Source organism: Polypterus senegalus, chromosome 12 (genome assembly GCF_016835505.1).
Source record: "Polypterus senegalus isolate Bchr_013 chromosome 12, ASM1683550v1, whole genome shotgun sequence".
In the NCBI taxonomy this organism is placed as follows: domain Eukaryota; kingdom Metazoa; phylum Chordata; class Cladistia; order Polypteriformes; family Polypteridae; genus Polypterus; species Polypterus senegalus.
Window position 1 is genome coordinate 33,919,288 of NC_053165.1, and position 16,834 is coordinate 33,936,121.

The 16,834-nt window shown below is 39.8% G+C and overlaps 1 protein-coding gene across 3 annotated transcripts in view; it reads left to right on the forward strand.

The window, feature by feature from the left end:
- Positions 1-16,834, forward strand: part of shq1 (SHQ1, H/ACA ribonucleoprotein assembly factor) — a 215,566-nt gene that overhangs the window by 171,911 nt on the left and 26,821 nt on the right. For all 3 annotated transcript variants that reach the window (XM_039771568.1, XM_039771567.1, XM_039771566.1), the window contains one exon: positions 2,083-2,207. In XM_039771568.1, the coding sequence (XP_039627502.1) occupies positions 2,083-2,207 (125 nt within the window). The remainder of the gene's footprint in view (positions 1-2,082; positions 2,208-16,834) is intronic.

The window sequence follows — 16,834 nt, forward strand, 5'->3', positions numbered from 1 at the left end:
CCATTAACAATTTGTAATGCTATTATCTGCATCCTGCTTTCTTGCAATAACTTTTTGTTGCTACTCTTGTATGTAATATAGCCTTCATCATTGTATTTTGTTAACTTTATTATGGAAAAACTATTGCATTGATGTAATCTAATATCAACATAATAAAAAAATACTGATGGCTTTGGAGGGCACACTTTACACCCGTCGAGTGTTAGACGTGCTCTCCTAATTCTATTCCTAATTCGACATCTCGATTACATTGTTTTGCTTAATTATTAGCATGGCGTTCACTATGATAAAAAATGTGGACAAATGTTAAAAGAAACACACCACCAAATGCTAATAGGGTGTTACGAAATAAATGACATACATCTATTAATCCATTAACCCAAACACAGAAAATGCTGTGATTTTTACGATTAAACCATAAGATTACGAAGTGGTTTAACTAAAAATGTCGTACTTACAAAAATCTGTACAAATCCATTGTAAAGTTCACAGATACACATCGCATTTCATTTTGCTCCCTCTTCATTCGACGGAGTTAAATTTTTCAGGCGACACATCTTCCATGACGTTATAAAATTCAAAAGTTGCCATCTTTTCCATTAACAAGTCCACTTACAGATGGAGATAAACGACAACACAAAAATGACTTGCACGTACAAGTCAAACCTGATGAGTGACGTGTGTCAAAACTTTAGACATGCGCAGAACAAATCGGGCAGCGTCGTGAAATGAATTTTAATTAAGCAGAGAGCGCGTGTGCGAGACAAATCGAATGGGGACTCATATCACAAAGTAAAAAAACGCAGATATGACAGGGTCGTAATTGTAAAGCTCTGCACATGCGCGCGCAAATCGGGTAGGCGCCGCAGATCAGGTAGCGACACAGACCATTGTAGAGAAATCCCACCTGCCTCTGGGGCAGCCAATGACGTCACTTCCGGTTCCGGTCCAGATGACATCACTTCCTTTAATGGCATTTAAAGCCGCCATCTTGTTAATACTGAGTTAGTTCTGTTTTGGACTGAGTCGTGTGAACATGGATTTAATTATTAAGAAGTTTTGCAGCTGGGAACAATTATATGGGTGGCTGCCCCAAACCTTCGCAATGTCTTGTAGTCATTATTACAATATATAATCTATCTGTCTGTCTGCTTTTCACAAGAGAACTACTTAACGAATTTAGATTGGGTTATTTTGTATTATTTGCTTGAACATTCCAGTTGATTTTATCTAGAGATTGTTAAAGAGTAACATTTGACATTTCTGATAGAGAGATCACAGATGCATGTGTTTTAGAGGGCACATACTGTTTGGCAGAGACATTACAGCCACATGCTCTTCCCTCCAAGCAGGGGACTCTCTCCCATCAGAGCTGAACATTATCAGATACGGTGGCAACATTTGACATTGGAGCGCACCTACCTTCCACTTGGCAAAAGATACCTTATCAACTTTTTATATTTTTGGCAAAGAGATCACAACTACATTCTTGCATTGAATAGCAAAATCAAAAATATTGTATATCAAGAGGCCCTTGGATACAAAAGCTATCAATGTAAATTCTTCTCAATACAATACTACATTTTTCAAAAATTTTTTTGTTAATTTTTAAAGTTTGTCCTGTTTCACTACTACATGGACGGAGCCATGGGGGACAGCTAGTAAAATATACATATATATAGAATTCTTTTTTTTTTTTATTGATTCCTTCATGTATGCTACTTACCAGTTTTTGTAACTTTTTTAGTTAGTTAGAAAGGGAATCGATGGATGGTTTTGAGTAACTACTAATATTTTCTTATCCCCTCTTGTGACTTAAAGTTCTTTGACCCAGTGCCATTTGGAGGAAAAAAAATGTTAATGAACTGTGATTTGTGTATCAATTACTGGAAAATATTAGTACAGCACAACATTTTGTTGACTTTAAAATACTAATTAAAAGTATGTATCCTATTGAACGTTGAAAATTTAAATGATACTAATGTGCTAACTTGGAAGTCCACATGGTTCCCCTACCCTTTAGTTTCTAAAGTTTATATTTAGTAGGAGATGTTTATTTTGTATTTGTATTTTTTTTTCCAGGGCAGATTTGTTTGAAGATTTTGCTATTCAAAATTTATTGAAATACAAGCCTTGGTGGAAAGGATCTAGCAGTAAATACAAGAAGAAGAAAAATGGTTCTCTTGAGGAACTAAAGGATGCAGCAGGTTAGATACCTTGTTTTGCATACTATGATCTCTTATGCTCATTTTTAAATTAGTGCAATTCTGTTGATTACTATACTATTTTATGATAAAAACAATGACGTCCTTTCTTCAATTCACATGTTACTGTCAATGATTTCAAAAACCAAGCTCAGATGTCAATCAACAGAAAGTTGATCTGTATTCTTGGATAGAGCAGAGGTAAGAACTGCTAACTTATAACCAAAAGGTTCTGGGTCGAATCTGGGCTCTCCACGTTTTGAGTAGTGAGCTGCTGTTATTATTACTATAATATAATAAAAACTTACATTTGATTGAAGTTTGTAACACCCGTTGTAAAGTTTGTCTGCTTGTAAAACTGACCTTTTTTTTTTTTAAATTTAGTTTTACTATCAGCTTGGCACTGCTAGATCTTAACACTAGTATGGCGAATGCTTGCGTACTAAAGTGACTTTAGCTGCAGGTGGAAGTCCCATTTTTTTATGGTGCCAAGCGGAGTTGTATTGTGGTGCAGCAGTCTGTTAGCCAGCGAAAGCACTGTGAAGAAGATGTCTGTTGTTACGGTGGTCATCGCTGCTCTTGTGAAAAAGAATGGAGATAAATGCCATCAACTCAGAGAGGGAGAGGCAAGTTTGTTGTACAACGTGAACGTCACTGACACCACACACTCTTAACTCTGCCTAATGGTGTGTTGTGTGTCCTCTACTATTTGTGAATTTCGGGACACACCTGAGGCTTAATGTCTTAGAGATGTGTGTTTGTAGTTAAAAGGTGAATTATTCCATGTTATGAGAGCAGCTGGACTAAATTGAAGAGTATAGTTACAAATTTACAAAGTGATGCTAAAGGTGATGGGCAAGATTGACCAAAGAGTCCGTGCAGTGCCTTCAGTTTTGCAAATGCTGCACTGGATTATAGTGGTGAAGCAGTAGCAAGAATCCTCATATAAAGCTTTCAGTTTACCAATCAATTTACATGTCCAACTACCTGAGTGGTCATGTACTCTGCATAGTAACCAAAAGAGTAAGATTGCAAGCACAAGCTACAGAAATTTATTATTTGGTCTCACCCTCTCAGATAATGTGAGGAATTAAGTAAAACTGGAAGACCTTCAATTAGTACTACTGCTTTTTCTGAATGAAGATGACCCGTTTGAGGTGGAAAGGACCATTAGAAGAAGGCCTAGGCATCATTTAATACTTGCTGGAGTAACTGTGTGTCTTAAATGGTCTGGGAACACCTATAAATTCTCCAAGTACAGATGAAGAATATTTCTATGAATTAGATCATGTGATCTTTTTGGTTTGCTGTGTTAAGAAAATTCAAGTGGCAACGCAACAGATTTTTTTTTTTTGGAAGACTTTAGATTTTGTGTGAATGTATATTTTAAGTAAACCTTTTATTTGTCTGTCTTTGTTGTTTTTTATTAGAAGATTTTAATGCTGAGCAGTAAAATAGTATTTTTAAATTTTGTCTTTATGTAATAGGTAGAATATTGTTTTGCAGTGCTTTATGTGCTTTAAACTGTGCTTTGAGTTATCTTGGTTCAGTTTAATTTTATGTTGCTGCTGTGTTGAAGAGATTTAATTAGTGGCATGATGGTGCAATGGTTAGTGCCAGCTCCTCATGGATTCTGCCTACACAGTTCAAAGTCTTTCCTAGTCGTCATTTGTGCAGCACTTGCTAGTTGTCCTCTTGTCTGCCATGTTCCACCCACATTCCAAACTTGTACATAGTGGGCTAACTGCTGAATACAAATTAGATCATAGGGTCCTATAATAGACTGGCGCTATTTTGTGTCTTGCTCCCAGTGTAGCCAGGATAGGCAGTGGGCCTTCCCATGACCCAGAATTGGAATATGGGGGCTTAAGAAAAAAATGGTATGAGAACTTTTATGAATCTATACTAATAAAAGGCAAAGCCCTCACTGATTGACTGACTGACTCACTGCAGGTGAGGGGCTGTGCTTATGCAAATTCCGAGAGACTGTGTTTGTGGGGGATTGACAGTTAAGGCGGGTGGGGGAGTCACGTCATCATCTCCCCTCCCATTCACCTCATTTCGCTCTGAGCTGCGCTCCACAGCTAATGCAGTGTTACGACTTTGTGACGCTGCCACCAAATACTCACAGAAAAATCCACAAGTTAATACACACGCTGTGTCTAGAGTTTCTCCACACTGAATCCTCCAGGCACTAATTACAAAAGGTTACATTGACAATCGTGTTGTTTTTAAAATGTTTAATTTTCTTAGCACAAGCACAGCTGAGAAGCTTTGATGCATGTGCTCCATAACGCGTTAAAAACTCACGCATTTAATCACAAGCAAAGGGGAACTTCTGTCAATGCATGATTTCCTGGTACACCGATTACATTGATCATCACTTCCTGATTCATTTTACCCTCGCACTCCCTTGGTTTGAGAAGAAGTATGAAAAAATATGAGGTTAACACAGAAAAACAAATCACCAATTGAAGCTTTATGAATAATCGATTCGCCATCAATAATTGTTTTGGTAAAGCCATACTCCGTATAATCCTCCTTCCATTTTATAATTTTTCCGCCACTAGCCATGATTAAATGAACGGTAAAAAAGTAAGAGCGGGTTTAGGGTGATTTATTCAGGCAGGCAGGCCACAGCTCAATAGCTCGAATTTGGATATAAGTAGCTTCTATTTAGTCGCCAGAAATATCTTTGTTAGGAATGGAAGTTGAATTTAGTCTTTAAATTTCTATGGTAAAGAAAAAGTTATGCAATAATGACTACATTTAACTATATAAAGTCAAAACTTGTATATATAAAGTCATTCGCGAATATATAAAGTCAAAACTTGATTATATAAAGTCACTGTCGGAATAAATAAAGTCAAAACTTGAATATATAAAGTCAGCGTTGGTATATATAAAGTCAGTACTTGTTTCTGAATATATAAAGTCAAAACTTGAATATATAAAGTCAGCGCTGGAATATATATAGTCAAAACTTGAATAAATAGCCTAAAGTCATTCCCAAATATATAAAGTCAAAACCTGAGTATATAAAGGCGGGTGGGAGAGTCACGTCATCATCTCCCCTCCCATTCACCTCATTTCGCTGTGAGCTGAGCTCCGCAGCTAACGCAGTCTTGAGGAACCAACTTTTTGGCGCTGCCACCAAATAATCACAGAAAAATCCACAAGTTAATAAACACGCTGTCTCTACAGTTTCTCCACACTCTGAATCCTCCAGGCACTACTTACAAAAGGTTACATTGACAATCGTGTTACGTTATTTTTAAAATGTTTCCTTTTCTTAGCACAAGCACAGCTGAGAAGCTTTGATGCATGTGCTGCGTTAAAAAATAACACATTTAATCACACTTTGCATTCCAAGCAAAGGGGAACTTCTGGCAATGCATGATTTCCTGGTACACCGATTACATTGATGTACACATCAGAGCTACAAAAATGTAACATTCGGAAGAAAGCACGTTGCTACGACTGATTGGAGGAAAATTTCATTGCAAAAGACTACCCGACGGAAGCCTTGATAAAAGCGTGGTTTTGTGCACATACAGTATATATATGTGTATTATATATATATATATATATATATGTGGATGTATATGTATATATACTGTATATATGTGTGTATATGTATATACAGTGGTACCTTGGTATACGTCTGCTTTGGAATAAGTCCAACTTGGTATACGTCCTGTTTGGACACGAAAAATTTTGCTTGGTATACGACCTTGGTTTGGAATACAACTCGTGTGCTAACCTTGTTTACCTCTCTCGAGACAAAGCCACGACTGCCCACGAGCGTTAGTGCGCCAGTTGCTAGCATTCAGTGAACAACCCGCGCTATAACTCTCTTTGAACTTTCACGTGTGTGATATAGCGGGTCCACAACTCCTGTCAAAGTCCAGGTTTAAAATAATCACCGCGCTCGCAGCTTGGTGAGGGGGCGTGGTGGTTATGTGGCTGAAGGTTGTCAGGGTGATTCTCAATGTGGCCGTTTCTCACCAAAGTGCACTTGTAAGGGACCGTCCGCATTCTTGATTGTTCCTGGGGCTGCTTATCTTGATAAACAGAAGCACGAGTCAGCTAAAAGGGCAGTAAAAAGAAAGAACAGACGAGAGGGTGAGTGAGTGAGAGAGAGAGAGAGAGAGAGGGCTGCTTATCTTGATAAACAGAAGCGCGAGTTGGCTTGATAGGGAGTAAAAATAAAGAAGCAGGGGGGGCCGCCAGATAAAAAGGCACTGGGCTTCTTCTTGTTTTTTTTTTTTTTAAAGAATGCTTCCTGCTGTACTTTAACTTCGTTGATTTTAAGAAGACTTTTTTCTATTGTTTTTAACCTCCACGTTTCACTTCTGATTTTATGGATTATTTATTGGAACTTTGGAGACTGCACTTTAATTTGAACACCTTGTTTTGTTAATTGTTTTAATAAAAGCACTTTTTCACCATCCCCTTGCTTTACCGATGAGGTTAGCAGTGAGGCACATTACCGACGGTGTAGGGTTCAAGGGCTCCCCGGCAGCAGATGGGAGCATACAGTAAACCTGCATCGTCACAACGTGATTTTGTGTTTTTTTCATGTAAATTTGAATTGATTGTTGATAAGTTGAAAAGCGCTTCCACAGCCCACCTAATTGCCAAGCATTCTTTCTCAATTGTAGAATAATTGCGTTCCCTAGGAAGTAATTTCCTACTCAGATATGTGATTGGATGTTCTCTCCATCAAAAATTTGTGACAGGACTGCCACACCAAATGCACTCGCGTCTGTTTGCAAGTTAAAATCTTTTGTGAAATCCGGGTTCCTTAGAACTGGGTAAGAAGACAATGCTTTTTTTAAATCGTTGAAAGAACGTTCGCAATTTTCTGTCCACGAGATAGGTCGGTTTTTTCTGCCTCTAGTGAGTTCTGTAAGAGGAGCAGCTCTATGTGCAAAATTTGGAATGAATTTTCTGTAGTAACCAGCGAGCCCCAGAAAAGCACGTACTTGTTTCTGTGTCTCAGGTCTCGGGTAAACAAGCATTTCTTCTATTTTCCTTAACTGTGGTCTAAGTAAACCCTTGCCCATAGAATAGCCTAAGTAATGAGTCTCGGACATGCCTAGTTTACATTTCTTAGGGTTAGCAGTAAGGCCAGCCTGTCTCAACCTTTCAAGAACGGCTTGAAGCCGCTCTAAGTGTGTTTTCTAATCATTGTTAAAAATCACAACATCGTCAAGGTATGCCCCGGAATATTCAGAATGAGGACGTAGGATCTGATCCATCATACGCTGAAAAGTTAGAGGTGCCCCGTGAAGACCAAACGGGAGTCTTGTAAATTCATAGAGTCCGTCAGGAGTCGCAAATGCCGTTTTTTCACAACTGCTAGCCTCTAAAGGCACCTGCCAATAGCTTTCGTGAGATCTAGCGTGGAGATATAGCTCGCCTGACCCAGTTTTTCCAACAGTTCATCGACACGGGGCATGGGGTAAGCATCGAATTTAGAGACCTTATTCAAGCGTCTGAAATCGATACAGAACCGAACCGAACCGTCTTGCTTTGGGACTAATACGACTGGGCTGCACCAGTCACTTCTACTTTCACGAATTACACCCAGTGTCAGCATCTTTTTTACCTCTTCGCGCACAATATTTCACGCGCTTCGGTATCCGGAACGGCAGCATCTGTACGCGAACATCAGGTGCAGTGGTAATTTTATGTTTTGTAATGTTAGTCTTGCCTGGTAAATCTGAAAAGACATCAGTGTTCCGTTCTATCAAAGATAAGTTCTGTCTTTTGCGTGTCAGTAAGATTGTTACCAATGGTAACATCGGTCTGAGAAACAGCAGCCAAGGAAGTGTTAACCTCTTGTCGGTCGTGCCATTCCTTCAAGAGGTTAATGTGTAAAATCTGGAAAGGTTTGCGCCGGCCTGGTATTCTAACCTTGTATTTTACCGGACTCAAACGCTCCTCAATAATGGCGGGCCCTGCCATTTAGCTAAGAATTTGTGTGGATCCGACGGAACCAGTACCAAAACACGATTGCCAGGTTTGAACTCACGGAGCTTCCTGCGCCTATCGTAAAGACGCTTCTGAGTTTCCTGTTCTCGTTGTTGGTGTTCCACAGCAATAGAGGAAAGCATAGAAATTCTGTCTTGCAACAAAATTAGTCGATCTGCAAAGCTTCGACCTTGAACTGCTCTCTCGTTTCCTATCCATTCCTCACGTACAACATCCAGGATGCCTCGCGGCCGCCTGCCAAATAACAACTCGAAGGGACTCAAGCCAGTAGACGCCTGTGGGGATTCTCGCACCGCGTACAAAACAAAAGGTAGGACAGTATTCCATGTTGTGGGATCATTATGAGCAACTTGCCTGGGGCCTCATGTATAAACGGTGCGTACGCACAGAAATGTTGCGTAAGAACTTTTCCACGTTCAAATCGCGATGTATAAAACCTACACTTGGCGTAAAGCCACGCACTTTTCCACGGTACCTCATGCCTTGTCGTACGCAAGTTCTCCGCTCGGTTTTGCAAACTGGCGGCACCCAGCGTCAAAGCAGTGCTACTGTTCTTGTGTGGTTACTCATTATTTTCATGACGCGGCTTTATAAATACACAGAAACTAACCGCATATTGTTTATTAGTGTAATGCATCTGATTGTAATTAACTTGTAACAATATAATGGTCCAGGGAACAGCCATAGTATTCCAAATGCCATAACTGCTTTAGCGTTGTTACTCTCACTTCTCCTTCTTCTTCTTCTTCTTCTTTCAGCTCCTCCCGTTAGGAGTTGCCACAGCGGATCATCTTTTTCCATATTTCTCTCACTGCACCACTCGGAGTATTTATATCACTGTATCAGAGTGTGAATCACAGCAGCAGCTGATCGGAAAGAGAATTATCAGTATACGGCATTAAGCACACGCTGTCTCTGCCACGGCAAAACGTTTCAAAGCCTTTCCTGTACGGACCTCGCGGTTCAAAACAGTTTAATCCCAAGAACTTTAAATGCAGCCAATCAAGTGCTCCTTGTAGAACTGTTTGTACTTATAAGTACAATCACCCCACTGTAAACTTGCACTACAGTTATAATATCGCACAACCTGAGCCACTTTATAAAGCGCGTATTTACATATGATGACGATATCATTTTCAAGGTGAAATGCAGCAAAATATGTTTGTTAAATTATATACAGATAAAACTTTAACTTCATTTAAATAATCTATATTCTTCACTGGGAGTGTCTTTAAGGATAGAATAATTAAACATGTACTACGAAGATATTTCAATGTTCTTTAAACATTTTGAAGAATCGGCTAAGCTTACAGATGGCTTAACGCCTATTACAGAGCTGATTGTATGGCGATCGGTTACTTGGGGAAAGAAAAGCACTGACTGCAGTGACGGCTACACCAATATATATATTGAATATAAAACAGAAAGATAAAATAACAACACAGCTAAAAATGCAGCGACAAATTTCGGCAAAAGTTAAATGCTTGTGTCATGAGCACGAGGCGGCTAGTGTCTGCAACATATGTGGCCATCCACTGTGCATGACATTGGCGGGCGAAGGAGCCACCGATTCTTCCTCTGCCCAGTGCTACCACAAGCTTAGAGCCGCCCCTGAGTATTTCATCGAAGTGAAACATGTTTAATAACGTGCTTTAACTCCTATCATCATGAAATGACATCACGTATACATCTCAGTATTTTAGTTATTCAGAGAGCTGTAATATCACAAATGTAATGGATTCTGTGTCCAGTTGGAGGAAGAGAGCCGGTTTAAGAAGCAAGTAGTGATTCACACACATAGAGCACATAGAAAATCAAATACAAAACAAAGCATTTAACGTGCTACTTTAATTACAATGTGATTTTAGAAACTGGTTAATTAAACAATTTTAAGATGAATTTTATGATGTTCTACTTTAATGACAAAATAAACTACGTGATTAAAGTGGAAATGTCGAGATTGAAGTGGACATTTCGTGCTTTTTCCCCACCGTGTGGCTTTTTTCTCTGTACCCTAATAAGCTTTCATATGACACTCAGACAGTGGGCTTACAACTCGGCTTTTCACTGCGACTTTGATATGTGACTTCTTTTTATTTCCGGCACTGTGCGATTTTGTGGATGTGAGCTTTCATGTTTCTCCAACACGCTATGCCACTCGATCAACTTCCTTTTGTTGATTATACCACGGCTTATTTGAACAAATAGTATGTTTTCCTTTGCCTCCACTTGGTATTCGCTGAAATTCTTATATTTCCCCCCGTGCTTTTCCCATTGTCTTTTCACAGAAGGCTGCGCTTAAGGGCGATTTTATATTGATTTGCATATTCAAATAGGCGTAATTCTGGGAGGATTTGGGGCGTTACGTAATGCGCGTGCACGAGCGTTAGTTTTCACGCTGATCGGGATTTATGTAGCGGAAGAACGTGGAAGTTGGAGTACGACAGATTCCTGCATCTGATTTTTCTGTGCGTAAGCACATTTCGGCTTTTGTGCTTACGCCATGTTATAGTGCGAGTTCTACGCACGGCGTTGTACATGAGGCCCCTGATCATCTGTTTCAATGTTTTGTTAAACCGCTCGGTTAAACCATTCGTTTGAGGATGGTAAACAGTAGTACTCAATTTCTTAATAGCAAAGCTGTCACACAATTGTTTCATCACGCGAGAAGTGAAAGGTGTGCCTTGATCAGTTAAGATTTCTCTAGGGATACCAATACGAGTAAAAGTTTCACATAGTGCTTTGGCTACAGCCGAAGAGTTGGCCTTTTTTAGCGCAATCATTTCTGGATATCGTGTCGCATAATCAATCAACACCAGCAAATATTGGTACCCATCCATAGTCTTAGGTAAAGGTCCCACAATATCTAATCCCACACGCTGAAAGGGAACTTCCAATATGGGCATAGGACAAAGGGGAGCCCGAGGAGGCTTATAAGCAGAGACGATCTGGCAGTCTGGACATGAAGTACAAAATCGTTCAACATCTTTTCCGATATTAAGCCAATAAAATCGTTTTGATAACCGGTCTCTAGTTTTGTCGGCACCGAGGTGTCCCCCCAAGATGTGTGAATGTGCCAGATGCAAAACAGTTTCCCTATGTGCTTCAGGTACCACCAGTTGTTCAATAAATTCCCCCTCCAAATGATCTGAGATCACTCTGAAAAGGCAACCGTCCTTTTCTATAAAGTGTGGGGTTTTCACACCCCTGGAATTACGCTCTTGGTAATAAGAGTCATTAGCAGGGCGAGCCTGTTTAAATGCATATTCTAATGAGCTATCAGTATGCTGCAAACACACAAAATCTGATTGTTCGTTAACGCTCGGTTTGTTTTCGGAGGCGTTTGCAATCTGGGAAGATGTAGAAGGATCAGCCCATTCTGAAAGATTTTTGGGGGTGACCTCCTCCATCTCGATGGAGAGATCGGGTTCAATATCTAAGTTGGGCTCTAGATTTTCCCCGGCCGCTATCAGTTCTTTGGCTTTGTTTTCTTCTTCTTCTCCCCCCCCACTAAGTTAATTAGTGGACTGGACTACTGGTCCCTTACATTTATTAATCAGTTTCAGAAAAAGGGCATTTCTCCGTCCTATGAGTAATGGCCAAGGGCACGAGTCTGAAACGGCAGACCAAACCTTAAAGTGGCGACCCCTATAAGTTAAAGGAAGAAGTAAAGTCTGATAATCTTTAACATCACCATGTACACAGTATATTTTTACAGTCTCACAGTCTCTAAGGCATTGTTCATTAAGACAGTCTCGTCTCACAATACAAAGGTCACTTCCCGAGTCTAACAATGCTGAGATTTCTCTGCCCCCCAATTTCACCGGGATCAACAAGCCATCTTTTCCATCTGGATATGTAATAGTTGAGCAACAAATCTCGGCCAGTCCAATCTCCATTGAATGAGCTGGAGACAAGCGACATTCTCTTGCCAAATGGCCGAGTTGATCACATCGGAAACATCTACAGTCGGCTCCGTTTCCGAAATATCCTCTGCGACGTCCACGTCGACGTGCTCTGTAGTGTCCACGGTTTCCTCGGCATGCTGTTGCCGCTGTCTCCCCAGAAACGGGCGTCTCATCTACGACTGGATTTCTCGGGGTCCTACCTGACCCCATTAGATTTTAGGTCCTGCAGCTTGTCGATCAAAGCGACGAGAATGTCCTGGACGTTCGTTCACAGGTTGCGAAGCAGCACAAAATCCACCGCTCTTTCTCCAATCGGACTGTGAACCCTCTAATCGCCTGGACATAATCGTTAATGATTTAATATCATGACGTAGAAATTCATCTCAAGAACTGCAGGTATGCCGGCCAGTAATATATTCACGACAACTGTTTCCATCACGTCTCCTTCAAACCAGCAGTGCACTTTATGTATCAAATCTTGAATTTGCGCATGGATTGGGTCATCCATGTTTAGTTTCCAGTCTTTAAGTGCATAAGTTTTAGACCTCTGAAATAAGTCTTCGCCGGCATCCATCTGTGCAACCACTTCTGGTACCACTTCTCACGCTTGGGTCACAGATTTGCACAGAGACACAGGAGGTCGTAGCAACAAGAAGGATTTTTATTCAAACACTGCAAACACATGAGCTTAAACGTGCTCCATGACAAGTCAGAGATGACAGTTCCGCTAGGAGCAGAAAGAGATAAAAGCAAACAATCAATTCCAAAACTAACAGGCGCTGCGCAAGGCTTATAAGTCGCGGAGTACGTGAGGCTTGTATTACGCGTTATAGTGCAAGGATAAGGAACAATGTGAAGGTGGTAGTCAGTGTTTCAGGGTTTGTGGTTTTCCCACGGGTGTCTGTATCTATTTGGGGTGCGATTAACCTTCCAGCTCAATATATATATATATATATATATATATATATATATATATATATATATATATATATATATATATATATATATATATATATATATATGTATATATATATATATATATATATATATACATGTATATACATATATATATATATATATATATATATATATATAATATATATACATGTATATATATATATATATATATTATATACATGTGTGTATATATATATATATATATATATATACGACAGCAACACTCATGACAATGACAATCATGTTACGTTATTATTAAAATGTTTCCTTTTCTTTTTCATTACTTATTTAACACACTACTTCTCTGCTGCGAAGCGCGGGAATTTTGCTATATATAATATATATGAATGACCTCCAAAGAGCGCTGAGACTTTTGATCACTTGAACGTGTCTGCAAAAAGTGGTGTCTCCTGCCCTACAAAAATCGACCTACAGGGTCACGTGGGTCTGCTGGAGCCAATCCCAGCTAACACTGGGCGCAAGGCAGGAACCAATTCTGGGCAGGGCACATGCATCATTTTCAAAACATTAAACGAACAGTGTTTTTTTAATTTATTTTTCTGAATACGTTTTTGTTCACTTAGTTCAGTTCAGAGTCATTTGAATCAATAGATTTTGACTTATCTTTATATATTCAGGAATAAGTTTATATATATCGACTCTGACTTTCTATATTCAAGTTTTCACTTTATATATTCCAGTGCTGACTTTATATATTCTGACGCCGACTTTATACATTCACAAAATCAATTTATTTGCCTGTTTGGCACCCCGTAGTATATGTGTGTGTGTGTGTGTTTATATGTACACGTGTGTGTGTGTGTGTGTGTGTATATATATATATATATATATATATATATACATATACATATATATATATATATATGACAATGACAAAACAATTACATTGTCAATCATGTTACGATATTATTAAAATGTTTCCTTTTTTTTTTTTACTTCTCCGCTGCCAAGCGCGGGTATTTTGCTATATATATATAGATATAGATATATAAATATATATATATATATATATATATATATAGATATACAGTCCCTGACAAAAGTCTTGTCGCTTGTGTACAAATTGACCTGAAGTGCCGCCAAAATATATTTCTAATCAAGATTTTGTTACAAGAAATGGGTCATTTTAATCCCATCATCTTTTGTAATAATGTTTCAGTGCAACACGAAACTGACAAAAAGTATTCTAATATTCACAGCTTGGTAAAGCCCATTGAGTCAATTTTTGGCAAGACATAAGTTTTGTCACCTTGTCATATGAGCTTCACCTGTGACTAATAATGGATCAATTAGGTCTCAGGTGTGTATAAAATGAAGCCCAGTACACTAGACCTTCACATCAACTGCAACTAGACCTCTGCAAACATGCCTAAGATTCACCCTGAGACTAAAGTGTTGATTATCAAGAGGCTGAAGACCAAATCCACTGCTGATGTGGCAAACACCTTCAATGTGTCTCAGCGTCAAGTTCAGAGGATAAAATAAAAGATTTAAAGAGACTGGAGACGTTTTTGACAAGCCCAGGTCAGGAAGACCCCACAAGACAACTGCTCGAGAGGACCGTTTGTTGGCTTGAAAATCCAAGGCCAGCCCATTTTCCACTGCAGCAGAGCTCCACGAGACCTGGTCACCTGAAATCCCTGTGTCAACCAGAACAGTTTGTCGGATTCTGTCTCAAAAATGGCCTCCATGGTCAATCAGTGCCCATAAGCCAGCACTAAACAAAAGACAATTGAAAAACCGTGTGGCATTTGCCAAGGCCCACAGCCTGCTAAAAGGATGGACGCTGGAAAAGTGGCAGAAGGTGGATTATTCAGATGAATCTTCTGTTTAATTACACCACAGTCACCGCAAATATTGCAGGAGACCTACTGGAACCCACATGGAGCAGAGATTTACCCAGAAAACAGTGAAGTTTGGTGGAGGCAAAATCATGGTCTGGGGTTACATCCAGTATGGGGGTATGCGAGGGATCTGCAGGGTGGAAGGCAACATCAATAGTCTAAAATACCAAGAAATCTTAGCTACCTCTTATATTCCCAACCATAAAAAAGGCCAAATTCTGCAGCAGGGTGGTGCTCCATTGCATAATTCCATCTCCACATCAAAGTTCCTTAATGGGAAGAAGATCAAGATGCTCCAGGATTGGCCAGCCCAGTCACCAGACATGAACATCATTGAGCATATGTGGGGTAGGATGAAAGAGGAAGCATGGAAGACGAAAGCAAAGAATATTGATGAACTCTGGGAGGCATGCAAGACTGTTTTCTTTGCTATTCCTGATGACTTCATCAATAAATTGTATGAATCCTTTCCAAACCGCATGGATGCTGTCCTTCAAGGTCATGGAAGTCATACAAGATATTAAATTTGGATCTTACAGAACCACTACTTAATTTGCTGACATATTTTTGGATTTGCAGTAAAGTTGTTCATTTTCTGTATAGGCGACAAAACTTTTGTCTTGCCCAAAGTTGACCTTTCTGTCTTGATTAAATGATAAATCTTTTTTCAGTGAAACTAATTTATTTCAGTGCATTAAACATCATTTGGGAGGGCTTTAGCTTTTCATATGAGCTATTTCTAACACCAGTTGATTAATTAAAAGTCAGGTTAATAGCAGGAGTTTCTACAAAATAGAGAAGCGACAAGACTTTTGTCAGGGACTGTATATATAGATATAGATATATATAGAGATATATAGATATACGCTCACCTAAAGGATTATTAGGAACACCATACTAATACGGTGTTTGACCCCCTTTCTCCTTCAGAACTGCCTTAATTCTGTGTGGCATTGATTCAACAAGGTGCTGAAAGCATTCTTTTGAAATGTTGGCCCATATTGATAGGATAGCATCTTGCAGTTGATGGAGATTTGTGGGATGCACATCCAGGGCACGAAGCTCCCGTTCCACCACATCCCAATGATGCTGTATTGGGTTGAGATCTGGTGACTGTGGGGGCCATTTTAGTACAGTGAACTCATTGTCATGTTCAAGAAACCAATTTGAAATGATTCAAGCTTTGTGATATGGTGCATTATCCTGCTGGAAGTAGCCATCAGAGGATGGGTACATGGTGGTCATGAAGGGATGGACATGGTCAGAAACAATGCTCAGGTAGCCCGTGGCATTTAAACGATGCCCAATTGGCACTAAGGGGCCTAAAGTGTGCCAAGAAAACATCCCCCACACCATTACACCACCACCACCAGCCTGCACAGTGGTAACAAGGCATGATGGATCCATGTTCTCATTCTGTTTATGCCAAATTCTGACTCTACCATTTGAATGTCTCAACAGAAATCGAGACTCATCAGACCAGGCAACATTTTTCCAGTCTTCAACTGTCCAATTTTGGTGAGCTTGTGCAAATTGTAGCCTCTTTTTCCTATTTGTAGTGGAGATGAGTGGTACCTGGTGGGGTCTTCTGCTGTTGTAGCCCATCCGCCTCAAGGTTGTGTGTGTTGTGGCTTCACAAATGCTTTGCTGCATACCTCGGTTTTAATGAGTGGTTATTTCAGTCAAAGTTGCTCTTCTATCAGCTTGAATCAGTTGTCCCATTCTCCTCTGACCTCTAGCATCAACAAGGCATTTTCGCCCACAGGACTGCCGCATACTGGATGTTTTGCCCTTTTCACAGCATTGTTTGTAAACCCTTGAAATGGTTGTGCGTGAAAATCCCAGTAACTGAGCAGATTGTGAAATACTCAGACCGCCCGCCTGGCACCAACAACCATGC